At 43.4% G+C, this 26,702-nt stretch overlaps 1 protein-coding gene across 4 annotated transcripts in view; it reads left to right on the top strand.

Annotated features, from left to right (window-relative positions):
* The window catches only part of LOC112175169 (loganic acid O-methyltransferase), a 35,853-nt gene that overhangs the window by 4,054 nt on the left and 5,097 nt on the right, over positions 1-26,702 (top strand). For 2 of the 4 annotated variants that reach the window (XM_024312830.2, XM_040510570.1), the window contains exons 1-2: positions 2,407-2,589; positions 21,596-22,246. In XM_024312830.2, the coding sequence (XP_024168598.2) occupies positions 2,461-2,589; positions 21,596-22,246 (780 nt within the window). In that variant the 5' untranslated portion in view covers positions 2,407-2,460. Of the gene's footprint in view, positions 1-2,406; positions 2,590-21,595; positions 22,247-26,702 lie in introns of those variants that run through there. The other 2 variants (XR_005803145.1, XM_040510571.1) reach the window with 2 other exon arrangements.

Here is a 26,702-nt window from a genome sequence, read left to right on the forward strand (position 1 = left end):
CTTCGAGATAGCTATCCAGAGCATCGTCCCATGGCTAGAGAAAGTCGCCATAGACGTTATGATCCATATGATCAAAATGCTCATGAAGGTAGTCGCCAAAGGCGACAATCACGCCACCGTAGGAGCGGTGATTTTGAGGGACTAAGGCTAGGAAACCATAGAGCCAACGTTGGCCATGGTCATAATCTTCCAACACCTCAGGTCCTAGGGACCATACACATTGCGCCAATTCGCCTCAATCAAGGGAGAATCCTCTTCATGGTATCTATTTCTAATATGGAACGTCTGATCAATGGGCCTGAATTTGCAATGTACGTAAGAAGGTAGCTGCCTCACAGTGATCAAGACATTGAGTTCAAGAAGACTTTAAATCTGGCGATGAAGACAAAATGCCACAGATTTTTTAGAGTAGTCTTTCATTTCCAAGAATTATGTAATGGCAATTATGCCTTAAATCATTTAATGACATTTCGTTTTAACTCTTTCTCACTTGGCTCACCTAATTAAGTATGATGTCTAGGAAAGTAATTGAGATTAGTGGTACTTAAGAGAGTCTCGCTCCACCGACATCTCTTCCTACCTTCTTGGTCATATTTGATTGGAGTCACCGAATGGATTGAGTGACTACAATCTGTCTAAGTTTGACTTTTATTTTTGGATTAGACTTTGGTTAAGAAACTTTGATGTAATCATTGGCTATTAATAAAGTGTCGATTCTTTAATGTCTTGGACATACCTTAATTCGAACTTCATTTGAAAGATATAAGAGCCAATGGTTTTCATGTGGAAACACATTGTGAGAATGGACAAGAGTTCCTTTGCATCACCTCTAATGACTACGGATATAAACGAGTATTAGATAAACTTATGTGTTGCTCTAGTGGGTTGTATGCAACCACTATTCAAGTCATTGAATCCAACCATGTCATGAGAGATGATTTATGGGATCCTGACACATATAGGCTTTGGCATGACCGTTTGGGACACCCAGGTCGTGACATGATGATTCTTGTATTAAAGACTTCACGCGGACATCCATTTTTTAGAACGAAAAGAAGTAAGAACCAAGAATTGGTTCGAGGAGCTGCACATGCGCCTCATGGCGCCATGATTGTGCAAGACTGGCCACACATGGCCAGCACCGCCTACCCCCTGCGGCCAATACATGGCATTGACGTCATGTATGGAGACTTGGCTCCTCTCTCTACTTCTCAAAGTAAATTGTGACATTCTGGCTCAACCAAAACCTTCATCGGTTGATTATATGGCCAATCTTTCATTCTGTAAAGCCTGTTTTTTAAGGATCACGACCATCCTATGCAAAGGATACTAAAGGAATAATTTCATTCTTACAAAGAATCCAAGGGGATTCTGTGGATCGACTCAACCAACTTGCAGACTGCTTAGATGTTTTATGTTGTTGGTTGATATGTGGACACGCTGGTCACGTGTCGCACTATCGTCCACTCGTAATGCTGATTAAGATGCACTCCTAGCCCAAATCATATGGCTACGGGCTCACTACTCGGATCATCCCGTTCAGTAAATTCGACTTGAAAATGCTAGAGAGTTTACATCGAAAATTCTCAATGACTATTTCATATAATTAGGTATTGATATCAAGTATCATATTCCCATATACACAACCAATTGGTCTTGTGGAAAAGCCACCATTAAACGACTACGATGGTAGCCCGGACATTGGCATGTTTTTTTGACACTAGGAGTTTTTGACCGTAAATGGACGTTGATTATATTTTTGTCCATAAATAATAATTACTGGTAATGATAATGAGTTAAATACTCCCTCCTTAAGACTTTTGAGGCTTTCTCTAGATTGTCTAATGCAATATTGATATTCTAAGGCCCTGTCTAAATCATGTCTTACATAACTGATGATGTAATGAACAATCTCAGGATCAGGTGGCAAAAACCAGATGAAATTTAATAATTTAAGTGCAATCAATTTAAGCTAAAATAACTAGATACCAATCTGAAATGAACTTACTTTTAAGTAACAAAAAATAACAGTAGTGTCTTCCACTTTTCTTAATTAATCTCCAGTGCATCAAGTAGCTGTACATAACGATGCTACCGCAACACAAAATCTCAAACTTCTCAATAGAGAGAGAGAGAGAGCAGTAGATTAATGTTTGAAGCAGTAGTTCACAGGCTTCTGGCACTGAGTAGTGCCATTGATCAGCATCATACTCTCTAGATAATCTAGATTTTAATCAGTATATAACTGCATACATATAGATCTGACAAATAATTTAAAACCAAGTGAGAGAACATTTCTTTAAAGATAGGCTATGTGCTTCACAAAACCACGTCATTGCCAATGACATTTCCTTGACTTTTACTTGGTTAATTTCGCAGCTCACCTTCTTTCTTTTGTTGATAATTCATATCGTCTTTTTGTTAGTGTCAATTGTCAAGCAGTACACATGACTAACATTGATGTCCCTTATGAAATATACAGAGAGAAACATAAAGATGGCAGCAGAGGATCCCAGTAAAGTCTGTGAAGAACATCCTATGACTGGGGGAGATGGCCCCAACAGCTATGCCAAGAACTCCATTCTCCAGGTTTGTTCATACCAAGGTTTTGCTAATGTTTTATCATTTTTCTGGGTTAGGGACTTAGGGTTCGAATTTGCTGCGTTTTAGAAGTGCGAAGGCCGAAATCTGTTCTGGAACTCTGTTCTACTATTTCTCGCGGCCTAGATAAGGCTTAAAACACAAAACCTTAAACTGGCGTTGTTGGGTTTTTCAAAAAAAAAAAAATTGCTGCTACCATTTGATTAATGTTTGTGTTTAAGTATAATGTATTTGAGAGAGATTGATGAGAGAGATGTGTTCTTATTATTGAGAATAGGAGCCCTATATATAGGGATTACAAAGTGCTAGTTCTAATGTTACAAGGAATACCAATCCGTGTAGGATTGGGAAATCTAGAACCTTCTCTCCTATTGCTACTCCTAGTTTGATAAGGCACACTAAATCGATATTCCTTCAACACTCCCCCTTGTGCCGCTTCAAACTTGGTGGTGACGCTTCATCCATTGCCTCGTTAAAAACCTTGCCAGGTAACAAAAACCCTGTGGGATAAAAATAACCCTGGTAGAAGGACAAAAAGAGCACAACACGTCCTTCACTCTTCGAGATCGAACATGCAGACATCATAACTCCCCCTGATGTCGATATCTCCCCCTGATTGCTATAATCGTGGGAGTTCGGATAACTTTCTCAATCCGATGCTCTTCACATGTTTCTCGAAGGTGGATTTAGGTAACGACTTAGTGAATAAGTCCGCTACATTATCCTCTGATCGGATTTGATTCACTTCAATCTTTAGAAGTGATTGTTGTTGCTGATTATAAAAGAACTTAGGCGATATATGCTTGGTGTTGTCGCCCTTGATGAAACCTAACTTCATTTGTTCAATACAAGCTGCATTATCCTCATAAATGCATGTAGGTTCATTTGTGGTAGACTTCAAACCACAACTTCCTTGAATGTGTCGAATTACAAACCTTAGCCATACACATTCACGTACAGCTTCATGTAGAGCAATAATCTCTGCATGATTTGAGGAAGTAGCAACAAGGGTCTGTTTTGTAGACCTCCAAGATATCGCAGTGCTTCCCATGGTAAAGACATAACCAGTTTGGGAGCGACCTTTGTGAGGGTCAGAGAGGTACCCTGCATCAGCAAAACCCATCAAGACATCATTGTCGTTTTGATGGAGGGAGATAGGAGAACGCCGGCCACCATGAGCGGTGGCGGCGCCGGCGGCGGCAACATGGCCGGCGGCCATTCCATGGACGGGGGCGTTTTGCCTTTTGGGGTCCAATCCCAATTTTCCGTCATTCCTTTTCTCTCTGTAGGGATAGAATAGGCCCATATCAATCGTACCTCTTAGGTATCGAAAGATTGTCTTTATACCAATCCAATTGCGGCGTGTTGGCGCAGAGCTATGTCGAGCTAACAAGTTCACTGCGAATGAGATATCCGGTCTTGTGCATTGAGCTAAGTACAATAATGCGCCTATTGCACTCAAATAGGGCACCTCGGCCTCTAATGGTTCTTCGTCCTCATCCCTTGGACGAAACGGATCTTTTCCGGGCTCAAGACTAAGGCCGATCATGGGAGTACTCGTAGGCTTTGCTTTATCTTCATTAAAGCGCCTTAGGATTTTCTGAGTATATGCAGACTGATGGATCAAGATTCCATCACTACGGTGCTCGAGTTCTAAACCGAGACAAAACCGTGTTTTCCCAAGATCTTTCATCTCAAATTCGGATTTCAAGTATCTAGCAGTTTCCTTCAACTCATCTAGAGTTCCAATTAGGTTCATGTCATCGACATAAACTACTACGATTGCAAATCCGGAACTTGTTCTTTTAATGAACACGCATGGGCATATTTCATTGTTAATATATCCCTTCCCAATCAAGTAGTCACTTAGACGGTTATACCACATCCGTCCGGATTGTTTTAATCTATATAGTGAGCGTTTTAATCTTATTGAAAACGCGCTCCGTGGTTTAGAGCCACTTGATTTGGGTAATTGAAGTCCATCTGGAACCTTCATATATATCTCTGAATCTAGATCCCCATAGAGATATGCTGTAACCACATCCATAAGCTGCATGTCAAGTTTTTCGGAAACTACCAAACTGACAAGGTAGCGGAACGTTATAACGTCCATTACGCGAGAATATGTCTCCTCGTAGTCAATTCCAGGGCGTTGTGAGAAACCTTGCGCCACAAGGCGGGCTTTGTATCTAACAACCTCGTTTTTCTCATTACGCTTTCTAACAAAGACCCATTTATGGCCAACAGGCTTTACTTTTGGGGGTGTCTGCGTTACAGGCCCAAATACCTGTCTCTTTGTTAGTGAATCCAATTCAACCTGGATTGCATCTTTCCATTTAGGCCAATCCGCTCTTTGTTGACATTCTTCAACAGAGCGAGGTTCGATATCATCATATTCTATAATTCCTTTTGCAATATGATATGCAAATGCATCATCAATCGCCATAGAATTTCTATCCATCATCTCATGTACACTAGTGTAATTTATGGAGATCTCTCTATTCTCTGGAGTTGGTTCTGACATTGGAGCGTCCCCCAATGATGTCTCTTGGACATAACCATAATCCGGAATATTCTCATGAGATGGATTATTTACATCGATGATTAATGGATTATTTTGTGCCGAACTCGCTTTCTTTCTTGGGCGAGAATCCATCGAACCTATGGGCCTCCCGCGCTTCTTGGCGGGAGCCGTGGGCCTAGCCACAACGTCACCATCATTGAGAGATGGGACGTTGGCGCCATGCTCATGCATTCTTGAGTTGGCGTCATGTCCTCTACTTTTAGGGACATCAATCCTTGCAGGCACGTTTGCAGCAGGTATGTGTGATCTCGTCACTTTAGTGATATCAGAAAACGCATCAGGCATCGAATCTGCTACGTTCTGAAGATCGAGAATTCTCCGCACTTCAATTTCTGACTGTGCGGTTCGGGGATCAAGATGAGACAGAGTGGGGACAGACCACGACAATTCCTGTCGTTCCTGTTGAACATTGATGTTCTTATCTCCCCCTAACGACGGGAAGACTGTCTCATCGAAGTGACAATCCGCAAATCTAGCGGTAAAGAGATCGCCTGTCAAGGGTTCTATGTAGCGGATAATCGTTGGAGAATCATATCCAACATAAAGGCCTAATCGTCTTTGAGGACCCATTTTGGTGCGCTGTGGCGGCGCAATAGGCACATAGACTGCACACCCAAATATGCGTAAGTGTGAGACATCAGGCTCATACCCAGTAACCATCTGGGACGCAGAGAAGGGTTGAGTGGCAGTGGGCCTCAGACGAATAAGCACAGCTGCATGCAATATTGCATAGCCCCAAGCAGAAATAGGGAGATTGGTGCGCATCACCAATGCTCGAGCAACCATTTGTAGTCGTTTAATGGTGGCTTCTGCGAGACCATTTTGGGTATGAACATGAGGAACAGGATGTTCAACATCAATCCCAATGGACATGCAATAATCATCAAAAGTCTTTGATGTAAACTCCCCAGCATTGTCTAATCTTATAGACTTAATGGGATGATCAGGGTGGTGAGCCCGTAACTTAATTATTTGTGCTAGGAGTTTAGCAAATGCAGCGTTCCTTGTGGACAATAGCATGACATGTGACCAGCGTGTCGATGCATCAACCAACACCATAAAATATCGAAATGGTCCGCATGGTGGTTGAATAGGTCCATAAATATCACCTTGGATTCTTTGCAAGAATGGTATATTTTCTTTGGTGTCCTTTGCATAGGATGGTCTCGATCCTAACTTTGCTAAAGAGCAGGCTTTGCAGAACGAATGATGGGCTTTGGAAACAACCAATGAGGATTTTGGTTGAGCCATGAAGTCACAATGGACCTTAGAAGTAAAAATGGGAGTCAAGGGAGCAGGGGTGGCGTCAAAGCCACCCTTGGGCCGCAGGGGGATGGCGGCGCCGACCGGGGATGGCCGGACTTGAGGGGAAAGGCGCCGTGAGGCGCAGGTGCTCCTCCTTGATCCAAATTTCGAGTTTTACTTCCTTTCGTTCTGAAAAAGGGATGTCCGTGTGAAGTCTTTAAGATACGGATCATCATGTCACGACCTGGGTGTCCCAAACGGTCGTGCCAAAGCCTATATGTGTCGAAATCCCATAAATCATCTCTCATGACATGGTTGGATTCAATGATTCGAATAGTGGTTGCATACAACCCACTAGATCGACACATAAGTTTCTCTAAGACTCTTTTACGTCCGTAGTCATTAGAGGTGATGCAAAGGAACTCTTGTCCATTCTCACAATGCGTTTCCGCATGAAAACCATTGGCTCTTATATCTTTAAAATAATAAAGTTCGAAAAACATGTCTACGACATGAGATAAAATAAATCGATACTTTATTAATAATATCCAATGATGACACCAAAGTTTCGTGACCATAATCTAATCCAATATAAAAATCAAATCGTAGACAAATCGTAGTCACTCTATCCGTTCGGTAATTTCAATTTAGTTGTGACCAGGTAAGGTAAGGCGAGATTTTGGTGGAGCGTTGCTCACTTTTAAAACCGTTCTCTCAGATCAAACCTTGCCGAGGCATCACAAGTACTCTTGAGTACGCCTAGAGGGAAAGAGTTAATACAATAAGTCATTTTATTGATTTAAGGCATAATTGCCATGACATAATTCTTGGAAAAATAAAAGACTATAAATAAAAATCTGCGGTATTTTGTCTTCATCGCCAGATTTAAAGTCTTTGAGAACTCGAAGTCTTGATCACCATGATGCGACTACCTTCGTAGGTACATTGCAAATTCAGGTCCATTGATCAGACGTTCCATATCAGAAATAGACACCATAAAGAGGATTCCCCCTTGATTGAGGCGCATTGGCGCAATATGCATAGTCCCTAGGACTGGTGGCGTTGGAAAGTGGTGCCCATGGCCAACGTTGGCTCCATGGTTTCCAACCCTATTTCCCTCAAAATCACGCCTCCTACGGTCGTGGGATTGTCGCCTTGAGCGATTACCTTCTTGAGCATTTCGATCGTATGGATCATGACGTCGATGGCGACTTTCTCTAGCCATAGGACGATGCTCTTGATAGCTATCTTGAAGCCTATCAATTTCTCTTTTCACAAGTTCATTGCCATGTCTTTCAGCAGTGGCCATAGCTGCAATAAGCTGTTGGAAACTTATGATCCGTCTTGTATTTACATGAGTCCGGAATAAGTCAGAGGACCTCATAGCATAGACGGGGAAGGTATTGGGGGTTTTCTCAATCAATTGGTCTTCTGTGATTGTTTTTCCACAGAGACGCATCATTGCTTTGATGCTGAGAGCTTCCGAATAAAATTGCATGACAATGTCAAATTCAAAGAAGCGAAGATCGTTCCATTCTGCTTCTGTATTCGGAAGGATGGAGTCACGAATATTGCCATATCGTTCGCGAAGCGCTTGCCAAAGCTTTATAGCGCTATCCTCATTTATGAACTCAAACTGGAGGTCACTATCCATGTGACGTTTCATAAAGGCAAGTTCCTTGGAATTATCTTTCTCAGTTTGAGGGTCTGGAGCTGTTTCTATAGGACAAAGCTCTTGGATTGTATGCAATAAATCTTGGGCAGTAAGATGGGTCGCAATGTCAATGGCCCAGTATAAATATCCTTTGCCTGTTTAAGTATAATGTATTTGAGAGAGATTGATGAGAGAGATGTGTTCTTATTATTGAGAATAGGAGCCCTATATATAGGGATTACAAAGTGCTAGTTCTAATGTTACAAGGAATACCAATCCGTGTAGGATTGGGAAATCTAGAACATTCTCTCCTATTGCTACTCCTAGTTTGATAAGGCACACTAAATCGATATTCCTTCAACACTCCCCCTTGTGCCGCTTCAAACTTGGTGGTGACGCTTCATTCGTTGCCTCGTTAAAAACCTTGCCAGGTAACAAAAACCCTGTGGGATAAAAATAACCCTGGTCGAAGGACAAAAAGAGCACAACACGTCCTTCACTCTTCGAGATCGAACATGTAGACATCATAACTCCCCCTGATGTCGATATCTCCCCCTGATTGCTATAATCGTGGGAGTTCGGATAACTTTCTCAATCCGATGCTCTTCACATGTTTCTCGAAGGTGGATTTAGGTAACGACTTAGTGAATAAGTCCGCTACATTATCCTCTGATCGGATTTGATTCACTTCAATCTTTAGGAGTGATTGTTGTTGTTGATTATAAAAGAACTTAGGCGATATATGCTTGGTGTTGTCGCCCTTGATGAAACCTAACTTCATTTGTTCAATACAAGCTGCATTATCCTCATAAATGCATGTAGGTTCATTTGTGGTAGACTTCAAACCACAACTTCCTTGAATGTGTCGAATTACGGACCTTAGCCATATACATTCACGTACAGCTTCATGTAGAGCAATAATCTCTGCATGATTTGAGGAAGTAGCAACAAGGGTCTGTTTTGTAGACCTCCAAGATATCGCAGTGCTTCCCATGGTAAAGACATAACCAGTTTGGGAGCGACCTTTGTGAGGGTCAGAGAGGTACCCTGCATCAGCAAAACCCATCAAGACATCATTGTCGTTTTGATGGAGGGAGATAGGAGAATGCCGGCCACCATGAGCGGTGGCGGCGCCGGCGGCGGCAACATGGCCGGCGGCCATTCCATGGACGGGGGCGTTTTGCCTCTTGGGGTCCAATCCCAATTTTCCGTCATTCCTTTTCTCTCTGTAGGGATAGAATAGGCCCATATCAATCGTACCTCTTAGGTATCGAAAGATTGTCTTTATACCAATCCAATGGCGGCGTGTTGGCGCAGAGCTATGTCGAGCTAACAAGTTCACTGCGAATGAGATATCCGGTCTTGTGCATTGAGCTAAGTACAATAATGCGCCTATTGCACTCAAATAGGGCACCTCGGCCTCTAATGGTTCTTCGTCCTCATCCCTTGGACGAAACGGATCTTTTCCGGGCTCAAGACTACGGCCGATCATGGGAGTACTCGTAGGCTTTGCTTTATCTTCATTAAAGCGCCTTAGGATTTTCTGAGTATATGCAGACTGATGGATCAAGATTCCATCACTACGGTGCTCGAGTTCTCAACCGAGACAAAACCGTGTTTTCCCAAGATCTTTCATCTCAAATTCGGATTTCAAGTATTTAGCAGTTACCTTCAACTCATCTAGAGTTCCAATTAGGTTCATGTCATCGACATAAACTGCTACGATTGCAAATCCGGAACTTGTTCTTTTAATGAACACGCATGGGCATATTTCATTGTTAATATATCCCTTCCCAATCAAGTAGTCACTTAGACGGTTATACCACATCCGTCCGGATTGTTTTAATCCATATAGTGAGCGTTTTAATCTTATTGAAAACGCGCTCCGTGGTTTAGAGCCACTTGATTTGGGTAATTGAAGTCCATCTGGAACCTTCATATATATCTCTGAATCTAGATCCCCATAGAGATATGCTGTAACCACATCCATAAGCTGCATGTCAAGTTTTTCGGAAACTACCAAACTGACAAGGTAGCGGAACGTTATGACGTCCATTACGGGAGAATATGTCTCCTCGTAGTCAATTCCAGGGCGTTGTGAGAAACCTTGCGCCACAAGGTGGGCTTTGTATCTAACAACCTCGTTTTTCTCATTACGCTTTCTAACAAAGACCCATTTATGGCCAACAGGCTTTACACTTGGGGGTGTCTGCGTTACAGGCCCAAATACCTGTCTCTTTGTTAGTGAATCCAATTCAACCTGGATTGCATCTTTCCATTTAGGCCAATCCGCTCTTTGTTGACATTCTTCAACAGAGCGAGGTTCGATATCATCATATTCTATAATTCCTTTTGCAATATGATATGCAAATGCATCATCAATCGCCATAGAATTTCTATCCATCATCTCATGTACACTAGTGTAATTTATGGAGATCTCTCTATTCTCTGGAGTTGGTTCTGACATTGGAGCGTCCCCCAATGATGTCTCTTGGACATAACCATAATCCGGAATATTCTCATGAGATGGATTATTTACATCGATGATTAATGGATTATTTTGTGCCGAACTCGCTTTCTTTCTTGGGCGAGAATCCATCGAACCTATGGGCCTCCCGCGCTTCTTGGCGGGAGCCGTGGGCCTAGCCACAACGTCACCATCATTGAGAGATGGGACGTTGGCGCCATGCTCATGCATTCTTGAGTTGGCGTCATGTCCTCTACTTTTAGGGACATCAATCCTTGCAGGCACGTTTGCAGCAGGTATGTGTGATCTCGTCACTTTAGTGATATCAGAAAACGCATCAGGCATCGAATCTGCTACGTTCTGAAGATCGAGAATTCTCCGCACTTCAATTTCTGACTGTGCGGTTCGGGGATCAAGATGAGACAGAGTGGGGACAGACCACGACAATTCCTGTCGTTCCTGTTGAACATTGATGTTCTTATCTCCCCCTAACGACGGGAAGACTGTCTCATCGAAGTGACAATCCGCAAATCTAGCGGTAAAGAGATCGCCTGTCAAGGGTTCTATGTAGCGGATAATCGTTGGAGAATCATATCCAACATAAAGGCCTAATCGTCTTTGAGGACCCATTTTGGTGCGCTGTGGCGGCGCAATAGGCACATAGACTGCACACCCAAATATGCGTAAGTGTGAGACATCAGGCTCATACCTAGTAACCATCTGGGACGCAGAGAAGGGTTGAGTGGCAGTGGGCCTCAGACGAATAAGCACAGCTGCATGCAATATTGCATAGCCCCAAGCAGAAATAGGGAGATTGGTGCGCATCACCAATGCTCGAGCAACCATTTGTAGTCGTTTAATGGTGGCTTCTGCGAGACCATTTTGGGTATGAACATGAGGAACAGGATGTTCAACATCAATCCCAATGGACATGCAATAATCATCAAAAGTCTTTGATGTAAACTCCCCAGCATTGTCTAATCTTATAGACTTAATGGGATGATCAGGGTGGTGAGCCCGTAACTTAATTATTTGTGCTAGGAGTTTAGCAAATGCAGCGTTCCTTGTGGACAATAGCATGACATGTGACCAGCGTGTCGATGCATCAACCAACACCATAAAATATCTAAATGGTCCGCATGGTGGTTGAATGGGTCCACAAATATCACCTTGGATTCTTTGCAAGAATGGTATATTTTCTTTGGTGTCCTTTGCATAGGATGGTCTCGATCCTAACTTTGCTAAAGAGCAGGCTTTGCAGAACGAATGATGGGCTTTGGAAACAACCAATGAGGATTTTGGTTGAGCCATGAAGTCACAATGGACCTTAGAAGTAAAAATGGGAGTCAAGGGAGCAGGGGTGGCGTCAAAGCCACCCTTGGGCCGCAGGGGGATGGCGGCGCCGACCGGGGATGGCCGGACTTGAGGGGGAAAGGCGCCGTGAGGCGCAGGTGCTCCTCCTTGATCCAAATTTCGAGTTTTACTTCCTTTCGTTCTGAAAAAGGGATGTCCGTGTGAAGTCTTTAAGATACGGATCATCATGTCACGACCTGGGTGTCCCAAACGGTCGTGCCAAAGCCTATATGTGTCGAAATCCCATAAATCATCTCTCATGACATGGTTGGATTCAATGATTCGAATAGTGGTTGCATACAACCCACTAGATCGACACATAAGTTTCTCTAAGACTCTTTTACGTCCGTAGTCATTAGAGGTGATGCAAAGGAACTCTTGTCCATTCTCACAATGCGTTTCCGCATGAAAACCATTGGCTCTTATATCTTTAAAATAATAAAGTTCGAAAAACATGTCTACGACATGAGATAAAATAAATCGATACTTTATTAATAATATCCAATGATGACACCAAAGTTTCGTGACCATAATCTAATCCAATATAAAAATCAAATCGTAGACAAATCGTAGTCACTCTATCCGTTCGGTAATTTCAATTTAGTTGTGACCAGGTAAGGTAAGGCGAGATTTTGGTGGAGCGTTGCTCACTTTTAAAACCGTTCTCTCAGATCAAACCTTGCCGAGGCATCACAAGTACTCTTGAGTACGCCTAGAGGGAAAGAGTTAATACAATAAGTCATTTTATTGATTTAAGGCATAATTGCCATGACATAATTCTTGGAAAAATAAAAGACTATAAATAAAAATCTGCGGTATTTTGTCTTCATCGCCAGATTTAAAGTCTTTGAGAACTCGAAGTCTTGATCACCATGATGCGACTACCTTCGTAGGTACATTGCAAATTCAGGTCCATTGATCAGACGTTCCATATCAGAAATAGACACCATAAAGAGGATTCCCCCTTGATTGAGGCGCATTGGCGCAATATGCATAGTCCCTAGGACTGGTGGCGTTGGAAAGTGGTGCCCATGGCCAACGTTGGCTCCATGGTTTCCAACCCTATTTCCCTCAAAATCACGCCTCCTACGGTCGTGGGATTGTCGCCTTGAGCGATTACCTTCTTGAGCATTTCGATCGTATGGATCATGACGTCGATGGCGACTTTCTCTAGCCATAGGACGATGCTCTTGATAGCTATCTTGAAGCCTATCAATTTCTCTTTTCACAAGTTCATTGCCATGTCTTTCAGCAGTGGCCATAGCTGCAATAAGCTGTTGGAAACTTATGATCCGTCTTGTATTTACATGAGTCCGGAATAAGTCAGAGGACCTCATAGCATAGACGGGGAAGGTATTGGGGGTTTTCTCAATCAATTGGTCTTCTGTGATTGTTTTTCCACAGAGACGCATCATTGCTTTGATGCTGAGAGCTTCCGAATAAAATTGCATGACAATGTCAAATTCAAAGAAGCGAAGATCGTTCCATTCTGCTTCTGTATTCGGAAGGATGGAGTCACGAATATTGCCATATCGTTCGCGAAGCGCTTGCCAAAGCTTTATAGCGCTATCCTCATTTATGAACTCAAACTGGAGGTCACTATCCATGTGACGTTTCATAAAGGCAAGTTCCTTGGAATTATCTTTCTCAGTTTGAGGGTCTGGAGCTGTTTCTATAGGACAAAGCTCTTGGATTGTATGCAATAAATCTTGGGCAGTAAGATGGGTCGCAATGTCAATGGCCCAGTATAAATATCCTTTGCCTGTTTAAGTATAATGTATTTGAGAGAGATTGATGAGAGAGATGTGTTCTTATTATTGAGAATAGGAGCCCTATATATAGGGATTACAAAGTGCTAGTTCTAATGTTACAAGGAATACCAATCCGTGTAGGATTGGGAAATCTAGAACATTCTCTCCTATTGCTACTCCTAGTTTGATAAGGCACACTAAATCGATATTCCTTCAACACTCCCCCTTGTGCCGCTTCAAACTTGGTGGTGACGCTTCATTCGTTGCCTCGTTAAAAACCTTGCCAGGTAACAAAAACCCTGTGGGATAAAAATAACCCTGGTCGAAGGACAAAAAGAGCACAACACGTCCTTCACTCTTCGAGATCGAACATGTAGACATCATAACTCCCCCTGATGTCGATATCTCCCCCTGATTGCTATAATCGTGGGAGTTCGGATAACTTTCTCAATCCGATGCTCTTCACATGTTTCTCGAAGGTGGATTTAGGTAACGACTTAGTGAATAAGTCCGCTACATTATCCTCTGATCGGATTTGATTCACTTCAATCTTTAGGAGTGATTGTTGTTGTTGATTATAAAAGAACTTAGGCGATATATGCTTGGTGTTGTCGCCCTTGATGAAACCTAACTTCATTTGTTCAATACAAGCTGCATTATCCTCATAAATGCATGTAGGTTCATTTGTGGTAGACTTCAAACCACAACTTCCTTGAATGTGTCGAATTACGGACCTTAGCCATATACATTCACGTACAGCTTCATGTAGAGCAATAATCTCTGCATGATTTGAGGAAGTAGCAACAAGGGTCTGTTTTGTAGACCTCCAAGATATCGCAGTGCTTCCCATGGTAAAGACATAACCAGTTTGGGAGCGACCTTTGTGAGGGTCAGAGAGGTACCCTGCATCAGCAAAACCCATCAAGACATCATTGTCGTTTTGATGGAGGGAGATAGGAGAATGCCGGCCACCATGAGCGGTGGCGGCGCCGGCGGCGGCAACATGGCCGGCGGCCATTCCATGGACGGGGGCGTTTTGCCTCTTGGGGTCCAATCCCAATTTTCCGTCATTCCTTTTCTCTCTGTAGGGATAGAATAGGCCCATATCAATCGTACCTCTTAGGTATCGAAAGATTGTCTTTATACCAATCCAATGGCGGCGTGTTGGCGCAGAGCTATGTCGAGCTAACAAGTTCACTGCGAATGAGATATCCGGTCTTGTGCATTGAGCTAAGTACAATAATGCGCCTATTGCACTCAAATAGGGCACCTCGGCCTCTAATGGTTCTTCGTCCTCATCCCTTGGACGAAACGGATCTTTTCCGGGCTCAAGACTACGGCCGATCATGGGAGTACTCGTAGGCTTTGCTTTATCTTCATTAAAGCGCCTTAGGATTTTCTGAGTATATGCAGACTGATGGATCAAGATTCCATCACTACGGTGCTCGAGTTCTCAACCGAGACAAAACCGTGTTTTCCCAAGATCTTTCATCTCAAATTCGGATTTCAAGTATTTAGCAGTTACCTTCAACTCATCTAGAGTTCCAATTAGGTTCATGTCATCGACATAAACTGCTACGATTGCAAATCCGGAACTTGTTCTTTTAATGAACACGCATGGGCATATTTCATTGTTAATATATCCCTTCCCAATCAAGTAGTCACTTAGACGGTTATACCACATCCGTCCGGATTGTTTTAATCCATATAGTGAGCGTTTTAATCTTATTGAAAACGCGCTCCGTGGTTTAGAGCCACTTGATTTGGGTAATTGAAGTCCATCTGGAACCTTCATATATATCTCTGAATCTAGATCCCCATAGAGATATGCTGTAACCACATCCATAAGCTGCATGTCAAGTTTTTCGGAAACTACCAAACTGACAAGGTAGCGGAACGTTATGACGTCCATTACGCGAGAATATGTCTCCTCGTAGTCAATTCCAGGGCGTTGTGAGAAACCTTGCGCCACAAGGTGGGCTTTGTATCTAACAACCTCGTTTTTCTCATTACGCTTTCTAACAAAGACCCATTTATGGCCAACAGGCTTTACACTTGGGGGTGTCTGCGTTACAGGCCCAAATACCTGTCTCTTTGTTAGTGAATCCAATTCAACCTGGATTGCATCTTTCCATTTAGGCCAATCCGCTCTTTGTTGACATTCTTCAACAGAGCGAGGTTCGATATCATCATATTCTATAATTCCTTTTGCAATATGATATGCAAATGCATCATCAATCGCCATAGAATTTCTATCCATCATCTCATGTACACTAGTGTAATTTATGGAGATCTCTCTATTCTCTGGAGTTGGTTCTGACATTGGAGCGTCCCCCAATGATGTCTCTTGGACATAACCATAATCCGGAATATTCTCATGAGATGGATTATTTACATCGATGATTAATGGATTATTTTGTGCCGAACTCGCTTTCTTTCTTGGGCGAGAATCCATCGAACCTATGGGCCTCCCGCGCTTCTTGGCGGGAGCCGTGGGCCTAGCCACAACGTCACCATCATTGAGAGATGGGACGTTGGCGCCATGCTCATGCATTCTTGAGTTGGCGTCATGTCCTCTACTTTTAGGGACATCAATCCTTGCAGGCACGTTTGCAGCAGGTATGTGTGATCTCGTCACTTTAGTGATATCAGAAAACGCATCAGGCATCGAATCTGCTACGTTCTGAAGATCGAGAATTCTCCGCACTTCAATTTCTGACTGTGCGGTTCGGGGATCAAGATGAGACAGAGTGGGGACAGACCACGACAATTCCTGTCGTTCCTGTTGAACATTGATGTTCTTATCTCCCCCTAACGACGGGAAGACTGTCTCATCGAAGTGACAATCCGCAAATCTAGCGGTAAAGAGATCGCCTGTCAAGGGTTCTATGTAGCGGATAATCGTTGGAGAATCATATCCAACATAAAGGCCTAATCGTCTTTGAGGACCCATTTTGGTGCGCTGTGGCGGCGCAATAGGCACATAGACTGCACACCCAAATATGCGTAAGTGTGAGACATCAGGCTCATACCTAGTAACCATCTGGGACGCAGAGAAGGGTTGAGTGGCAGTGGGCCTCAGACGAATAAGCACAGCTGCATGCAATATTGCATAGCCCCAAGCAGAAATAGGGAGATTGGTGCGCATCACCAATGCTCGAGCAACCATTTGTAGTCGTTTAATGGTGGCTTCTGCGAGACCATTTTGGGTATGAACATGAGGAACAGGATGTTCAACATCAATCCCAATGGACATGCAATAATCATCAAAAGTCTTTGATGTAAACTCCCCAGCATTGTCTAATCTTATAGACTTAATGGGATGATCAGGGTGGTGAGCCCGTAACTTAATTATTTGTGCTAGGAGTTTAGCAAATGCAGCGTTCCTTGTGGACAATAGCATGACATGTGACCAGCGTGTCGATGCATCAACCAACACCATAAAATATCTAAATGGTCCGCATGGTGGTTGAATGGGTCCACAAATATCACCTTGGATTCTTTGCAAGAATGGTATATTTTCTTTGGTGTCCTTTGCATAGGATGGTCTCGATCCTAACTTTGCTAAAGAGCAGGCTTTGCAGAACGAATGATGGGCTTTGGAAACAACCAATGAGGATTTTGGTTGAGCCATGAAGTCACAATGGACCTTAGAAGTAAAAATGGGAGTCAAGGAAGCAGGGGTGGCGTCAAAGCCACCCTTGGGCCGCAGGGGGATGGCGGCGCCGACCGGGGATGGCCGGACTTGAGGGGGGGAAGGCGCCGTGAGGCGTAGGTGCTCCTCCTTGATCCAAATTTCGAGTTTTACTTCCTTTCGTTCTGAAAAAAGGATGTCCGTGTGAAGTCTTTAATATACGGATCATCATGTCACGACCTGGGTGTCCCAAACGGTCGTGCCAAAGCCTATACGTGTCGGAATCCCATAAATCATCTCTCATGACATGGTTGGATTCAATTACTCGAATAGTGGTTGCATACAACCCACTAGAGCGACACATAAGTTTCTCTAATACTCGTTTATGTCCGTAGTCATTAGAGGTGATGCAAAGGAACTCTTGTCCATTCTCACAATGTATTTCCACATGAAAACCATTGGCTCTTATATCTTTGAAATAATAAAGTTCGAAAAACATGTCTACGACATGAGATAAAATAAATCGATACTTTATTAATAATATCCAATGATGACACCAAAGTTTCGTGACCATAATCTAATCCAATATAAAAATCAAATCGTAGACAAATCGTAGTCACTCTATCCGTTCGGCAATTTCAATTTAGTTGTGACCAGGTAAGGTAAGGCGAGATTTTGGTGGAGCGTTGCTCACTTTTAAAACCGTTCTCTCAGATCAAACCTTGCCTAGACATCACAAGTACTCTTGAGTACGCTTAGAGGGAAAGAGTTAATACAATAAGTCATTTTATTGATATAAGGCATAATTGCCATGACATAATTCTTGGAAAAATAAAAGACTATAAATAAAAATCTGCGGTATTTTGTCTTCATCGCCAGATTTAAAGTCTTTGTGAACTCGAAGTCTTGATCACCATGATGCGACTACCTTCGTAGGTACATTGCAAATTCAGGTCCATTGATCAGACGTTCCATATCAGAAATAGACACCATAAAGAGGATTCTCCCTTGATTGAGGCGCATTGGCGCAATATGCATAGTCCCTAGGACTGGTGGCGTTGGAAAGTGGTGCCCATGGCCAACGTTGGCTCCATGGTTTCCAACCCTATTTCCCTCAAAATCACGCCTCCTACGGTCGTGGGATTGTCGCCTTGAGCGATTACCTTCTTGAGCATTTCGATCGTATGGATCATGACGTCGATGGCGACTTTCTCTAGCCATAGGACGATGCTCTTGATAGCTATCTTGAAGCCTATCAAATCTTCTTTTCACAAGTTCATTGCCATGTCTTTCAGTAGTGACCATAGCTTCAATAAGCTGTTGAAAACTTGTGATTCGCCTTGCATTTACATGAGTCCGGAATAAGTCAGAGGACCTCATAGCATAGACGGGGAAGGTATTGAGGGTTTTCTCAATCAATTGGTCTTCTGTGATTGTTTTTCCACAGAGACGCATCATTGCTTTGATGCTGAGAGCTTCCGAATAAAATTGCATGACAGTGTCAAATTCATAGAAGCGAAGATCGTTCCATTCTACTTCTGTATTCGGAAGAATGGAGTCACGAACATTGCCATATCGTTCGCGAAGCGCATGCCAAAGCTTTATGGCGCTATCCTCATTTATGAACTCAAACTGGAGGTCACTATCCATGTGACGTTTCATAAAGGCAAGTGCCTTGGAATTATCTTTCTCAGTTTGAGGGTCTGGAGCTGTTTCTATAAGACAAAGCTCTTGGATTGCATGCAATAAATCACGGGCAATGAGGTGGATCTCGACATCAGTGACCCAAATTAAGTACCTTTTGCCTGCATAATCCAATGGAACAAAATCGAGTTTGTTTGTGTTTGACATCCTGAAAGATGAAACAAAAACAAGTTAGTTTCGGAGTCAATGCTTCCACGAAAACTAAATAAGATTTCCGAGCTATGCTACCAAGAAATCGATTTCCAAGAATAATTGGATTAGACCGAAACAATGATGTTTAAATGGTCAAAATCTATGCTCACGAACGCTCTTAGTCCGTAGCTTACGAACGCTCTTAGTTCGTTAAATCGATGCTTACGGACGCTCTTAGTCCGAAGTCTTACGAACGCTCTTAGTTCGTTAATTGCGTGAATCCCCACGATTCCGCTTTTCTCAAAAATCGAACCCACGTTATAAGAAAGGTGGGATGTAGAAGAAGGGAGGTTTTCAAGTCCCCGAGAAAAGAAGAAGAAATATAAATTCTGAAATTATAGGAACTTCAAAACTTACTCTTTTGAATACTTACTTGTATTTGGATCACGCGCGTGTCGATGCAGGCGTGATGGAGCGAAGCAATCCGAGTAGATTCTGTTCTGAACAGCTTGTACCTCGATTGGTGTACAGATCTCAATATGACTCCGATAAGGTTGAAATTCGGAGGTTAGATGGAAGAGACAGAGACGAACAACTTTGATGAAGAAAGTTTTTCGATCTGAGCTTCCGAACTAGACGTTTCGAGGCTTGCAAGAAGACGGATGTGCACAGGAACGGGAAAAAGATGCAGTGGGTGTGCGTTGGCTTGTTTGCACAGCAGGGATGCTTCGGTGGCAGCAGGCTGGAACGCAGGGCTGCAGGGAGGGGGCAGCAGGGGCTGCTGTGCAAGGTTGCAAGCGCACGGGCGCTCGGGCTGCAGCGAAGGCTCGGCTAGCTCGGGCTAGGGGCTGATTTGTGAATGAGTTTTGGTTTTCTGTTTTGTGGTTAGAGTCGTGCTGATAACGTGTTTAAGTATAATGTATTTGAGAGAGATTGATGAGAGAGATGTGTTCTTATTATTGAGAATAGGAGCCCTATATATAGGGATTACAAAGTGCTAGTTCTAATGTTACAAGGAATACCAATCCGTGTAGGATTGGGAAATCTAGAACCTGCTCTCCTATTGCTACTCCTAGTTTGATAAGGCACACTAAATCGATATTCCTTCAACATTGCCTACATAATCCAATGGAACAAAATCGAGTTTGTTCGTGTTTGACATCCCGAGAGATGAAACAGGGACAAGTTAGTTTCAGAGCCAATGCTTCCACGACAACTAAATAATAAGATTTCCGAGCTATGCTACCAAGAAATCGATTTCCAAGAATAATTGGATTAGACCGAAACAATGATGTTTATATGGTCGTTAATCGATGCTTACGGACGCTCTTAGTCCGAAGTCTTACGAACGCTCTTAGTTCGTTAATTGCGTGAATCCCCACGATTCCGCTTTTCTCAAAGATCGAACCCACGTTATAAGAAAGGTGGGATGTAGAAGAAGGGAGGTTTTCAAGTCCCCGAGAAAAGAAGAAGGAATATAAATTCTGAAATTACAGGAACTTCAAAACTTACTCTTTTGAATACTTACTTGGTGAAAATTCGGAGCAGATTCTGTTCTGAACAGCTTGTACCTCGATTGGTGTACAGATCTCAATATGACTCCGATAAGGCTGAAATTCGGAGGTTAGATGGAAGAGACAGAGACGAACAACTTTGATGAAGAAAGTTTTTCGATCTGAGCTTCCGAACTAGACGTTTCGAGGCTTGCAAGAAGACGGATGTGCACAGGAACGGGAAAAAGATGCAGTGGGTGTGCGTTGGCTTGTTTGCGCAGCAGTGATGCTTCGATGGCAGCAGGCTGGAACGCAGGGCTGCAGGAAGGGGGCAGCAGGGGCTGCTGTGCAAGGTTGCAAGCGCACGGGCGCGCGGGCTGCAGCGAAGGCTCGGCTAGCTCAGGCTAGGGGCTGCTTTGTGAATGAGTTTTGGTTTTCTGTTTTGTGGTTAGAGTCGTGCTGATAACGTGTTTAAGTATAATGTATTTGAGAGAGATTGATGAGAGAGATGTGTTCTTATTATTGAGAATAGGAGCCCTATATATAGGGATTACAAAGTGCTAGTTCTAATGTTACAAGGAATACCAATCCGTGTAGGATTGGGAAATCTAGAACCTTCTCTCCTATTGCTACTCCTAGTTTGATAAGGCACACTAAATCGATATTCCTTCAACAGTTTGAAGCAGAACCAATGGAATTTGGAGATGATAGCGCCAAGAACTCTACTATATATGCTGGTTTTCTTCTTTACTATTAGGACTTGGGATAGTCTAAGAATGCTACAAAATCAGATAGTTGAATCTATTTTATGTTAGTTTATCTGTTTGTATGAACCTTCATAGTTTCTCAGTTCTTATAGTTAAACCTGACTAGGGAAAACAGAGAGAAAAGAAAAATATAGTGTTGTGGATCCTCTCGACCAAAAGTAGCATTGTCAAACTTGCCAGAAAAAAAAGTAACAATCTTGGCTTTTGCAGAAAGGAGTTTTGGATGTGGCCAAAGAACTTATAAGAAAGGCAATTGCAGAAAAGCTTGACATAGACATCTTGTCATCTTCCACCTCCTTCAAAATTGCAGACCTGGGTTGCTCTGTTGGACCCAATACATTTTTCGCAGTTGAAAACATAGTTGAAGCTGTGGAACTGATGTACCAAGGGCAAGGGATGAATTCTCAAATCCCTGAATTTCAAGTATTCTTTAATGATCATACCTCAAATGACTTTAACATGCTCTTCAAGTCCCTCCCTCAGAACAGGCGATACTATGCAGCTGGTGTGCCGGGTTCTTTCTATGCTCGGGTATTTCCTAATGCTTCCATCTACGTTGTTCACTCTTCTTTTGCCATTCAATGGCTTTCTAGAGTGCCAAAAGAGGTATTGGATAGAAACAGTCCTGCTTGGAATAAAGGACACATCTGTTACTCAAACTCCACAGATGAAGTAGTGAGGGCTTACAAAGCTCAATATGCCGAGGACATGGAATGCTTCCTGCATGCTAGGGCGCAAGAAATTGTGCATGGAGGACTGATGCTACTTACTCTTCCAGGCAGCCCCGATCACTCTACTCATTCTCATTCTCTTGTGAGCTTGGAACTTCTTGGATCTTGCCTCATGGACTTGGTTAGAAAGGTAAGCAACGATTGATCCAGTGATGATGTGTTTAAAAATGGAACAAATGGCTAGCTTGTTTAACTCAACGTTAACAACTAGCTGTTGAAGGAAAATCAAGTTTAGTGTGCCTTATCAAACTAGGAATAGGAATAGGAGAGAAGGTTCTAGATTTCCCAATCCTACACGGATTGGTATTCCTTGTAACATTAGATTATGCACTTTGTAATCCCTATATATAGGGCTCCTATTCTCTATAATGAAACACACTTCTCTCATCAATCTCTCTCAATACCAATATACTTAAACACGTTATCAGCACGACTCTAGCCACAAAAACAGAAAACTAAAAACCCTAAAAAAAAAAAAAATTTCTTCTCACCGAAACCTGCCGCAAGCACTTGCCTGCAATTCTCTGCCTACCTGCGTGCCTACTGCCCCTGCAGCACCTAGCCCCTTGCTAGCCCACCTGCTCCTGCAGCCCTCTCGGCCTGCCTACCTGCCAGCGAGCCCCCGCGCCCAGTGCTGCCCCTGCAGCGTCCCCGCACGCACACCTGCGCACACCTGCGCCCGCTGCTGCCCCGCGCGCACACCTGCGCCCGTTGCTGCCCCGCGCACACCTGCGCACCCTGCTTCCCTACGCACACCTGCGCACGCTGCTGCCCCACCTACTCACCCGTGCACCTGCAGCCCTACACCACTGCTGCTGCTCCTGCAGTTTGCCTCCGCTGCTCCTGCACCACTACTACCACCGCAGCCCCTGCTGCCCCGCATTCGCTGCACGCCTCTACTAGGATTGCTTCGCTCCATCACGCCTGCATCGACACGCGCGTGATCCAAATACAAGTAAGTATTCAAAAGAGTAAGTTTTTGAAGTTCCTATAATTCGGAATTTATATTTCTTATTCTTTTCTCGGGGACTTGAAAACCTCCCTTCTTCTACATCCCACCTTTCTTATAACGTGGGTTCGATCATTGAAAAGTGGAATCGTGGGGATTCACGCAATTAACGAACTAAGAGCGTTCGTAAGACTTCGGACTAAGAGCGTCCGCAAGCATCGATTTATGACCTAATAAACATCATTGTTTCGGTCTAATCCAATTTTCTTGGAAATCGATTTCTTGGTAGCATAGCTCGGAAATCTTAAATATTTAGTTGTCGTGGAAGTTTTAACTCCGAAACTAATATATTTCTTCTTCTTATTTCAGGATGTCGAAACTTGACTTTCCTGCACTTACCTCAACTGGCTCGGAATATCATAGTTGGGCCACGGATGTTGAGCACCATCTCACTTCAAAACGGATCCTACCCTTAATTCAAGCTCCTAATCCTACTCTCATATTTGAGCGTACGGCTACGAACAATGCCACCGCCCTCATCTTGATGAGGCGCCACATGGATAAATCACTCCGACTGGAGTACATGGCAATCAAGGATGCTAGAGAATTATGGGTCGCGCTAGAAGAGCGATTTGGTAATATCAAGGATACCCTCCTCCCTGACTTGAAAGTTCAATGGGGCAATCTACGATTCGCCGACTTCAAGTCTGTAGCTGAATATAATTCAGAAGTTCTACCCCTCAAAACCATGTTGGGATTCTGTGGACAACCAGTCACAGAGCAAGAACTAATTGAGAAAACTCTCTCCACCTTCCCCGTCTCAGCAATTTTGCTCTCAAAGCAATATCGAACGGAATTCGATACTAGACGGATCACGAGATTTCATCAGCTCATTACTATTATGTCTGTAGCTGAAAAGCATGATAATATCCTCGTGAAGAATTATAATTCAAGGCCTATCGGAACTAAGAGCGTTCAGGAGGCGAATTATAATCATGCACCCAAAGGAGGGCGCAAGGAGCGGAACCCTAACAATAAGGGACATAACGGACGTTTTGGTCCATATAACCGCCCTACAAAGGAAGGAAACCGCCACAATGGAGCGGGAACACGTGGCAACAAAAGCCAACGTGGGAGAGGGGGACACAAGGCCGCCGGCCATAGGGGTGGCGCCAATGTCCAACACGGACGCCAATCTCGTCCTCATGCACAAGATGCATCTCAATTCAAGGGAGGAAATCGTAATGATGCATGCCATAGATGTGGATCTATTGAACATTGGTTCAAGCAATGCAATGCAAGCAAACAATTAGCTGCACATTACAAGGCATATAGGGAATTTCGAGAACATGAGACCTATCTTGCCGAAGATGTAGAAGAAGAAGGTGATGATGCACACGCCAATCTCACCATAGCGGACTTTAAATCTGACAAAGAATTGCACAAGGATGCTGCAGATTTTGATTAGTATAGTCCTTTATTTTTTCCAAGAATCATGTAATGGCAATTATGCCTTAAATCAATAACATGACTTATTGTATTAACTTTTTCCCTCTAGGCGTACTCAAGAGTACTTGTGATGTCTAGGCAAGGTTTGATCTGAGAGAACGGTTTTAAAAGTGAGCAACGCTCCACCAAAATCTCACCTTACCTTACCTGGTCACAACAAAATTGAAATTACCGAACGGATTAAGTGACTACGATTTGTCTACTATTTGATTTTATATTGGATTAGATTTTAGTCAAGAAACTTTGATGTAATCATTGGCTATCATTAATAAAGTATCGACTTATTTTATTCAAATGTCTTGGACATATTCTAAATTCGAACTTTATTATTTTTCAGTATGTTTCCCGGAGAGCTCGAATGCCTCGTGGATAGTGCCACTACACATACCATCCTTCGAAACAGGCAGCTATTCCTATGGATGGCGCCTACTCGATCTTCTGTGACTACGATGGCTGGACCATCTCAATTGATTCATGGTCGAGGACCAGCTCAATTTATGTTGCCTAATGGCACTACTTTGAATGTCACCGAAGCTCTTTATGCTCCTAGGGCAGGAAGAACCCTATTGAGCTTCAAAGATATAAGAGCCAATGGTTTTCATGTGGAAACACATTGTGAGAATGGACAAGAGTTCCTTTGCATCACCTCTAATGACTACGGACATAAACGAGTCTTAGAGAAACTTATGTGTCGCTCTAGTGGGTTGTATGCAACCACTATTCGAGTCATTGAATCCAACCATGTCATGAGAGATGATTTATGGGATTCCGACACATATAGGCTTTGGCACGACCGTTTGGGACACCCAGGTCGTGACATGATGATCCGTATATTAAAGACTTCACACGGACATCCCTTTTTCAGAACGAAAGGAAGTAAAACTCGAAATTTGGATCAAGGAGGAGCACCTACGCCTCACGGCGCCTTCCCCCTTCAAGTCCGGCCACCACTAGCCGGCGCCGCCATCCCCCTGCGGCTCCAGGGTGGCTTTGACGCCACCCCTGCTCCCCTGACTCCAATTTCTGCTTCTAAAGTCAAAAGTGACTTCATGGCTCAACCAAAATCCTCATTGGTTATTTCTAAAGCCCATTATTCGTTCTGCAAAGCCTGCTCTTTAGCAAAGTTAGGATCGAGACCATCCTATGCAAAGGACACCAAAGAAAATATACCATTCTTGCAAAGAATCCAAGGTGATATTTGTGGACCTATTCAACCACCATGCGGACCATTTAGATATTTTATGGTGTTGGTTGATGCATCGACACGCTGGTCACATGTCATGCTATTGTCCACAAGGAACGCTGCATTTGCTAAACTCCTAGCACAAATAATTAAGTTACGGGCTCACCACCCTGATCATCCCATTAAGTCTATAAGATTAGACAATGCTGGGGAGTTTACATCAAAGACTTTTGATGATTATTGCATGTCCATTGGGATTGATGTTGAACATCCTGTTCCTCATGTTCATACCCAAAATGGTCTCGCAGAAGCCACCATTAAACGACTACAAATGGTTGCTCGAGCATTGGTGATGCGCACCAATCTCCCTATTTCTGCTTGGGGCTATGCAATATTGCATGCAGCTGTGCTTATTCGTCTGAGGCCCACTGCCACCCAACCCTTCTCTGCGTCCCAGATGGTTACTGGGTATGAGCCTGATGTCTCACACTTACGCATATTTGGGTGTGCAGTCTATGTGCCTATTGCGCCGCCACAGCGCACCAAAATGGGTCCTCAAAGACGATTAGGCCTTTATGTTGGATATGATTCTCCAACGATTATCCGCTACATAGAACCCTTGACAGGCGATCTCTTTACCGCTAGATTTGCGGATTGTCACTTCGATGAGACAGTCTTCCCATCGTTAGGGGGAGATAAGAACATCAATGTTCAACAGGAACGACCGGAATTGTCGTGGTCTGTCCCCACTCTGTCTCATCTTGATCCCCGAACCGCACAGTCTGAAATTGAAGTGCGGAGAATTCTCGATCTTCAGAACGTAGCAGAATCGATGCCTGATGCGTTTTCTGATATCGCTAAAGTGACGAGATCACACATACCTGCTGCAAACGTGCCTGCAAGGATTGATGTCCCTAAAACTAGAGGACATGACGCTAACTCAAG

The sequence above is a fragment of the Rosa chinensis genome, chromosome 7 (assembly GCF_002994745.2).
Source record: "Rosa chinensis cultivar Old Blush chromosome 7, RchiOBHm-V2, whole genome shotgun sequence".
Lineage (NCBI taxonomy): Eukaryota > Viridiplantae > Streptophyta > Magnoliopsida > Rosales > Rosaceae > Rosa > Rosa chinensis.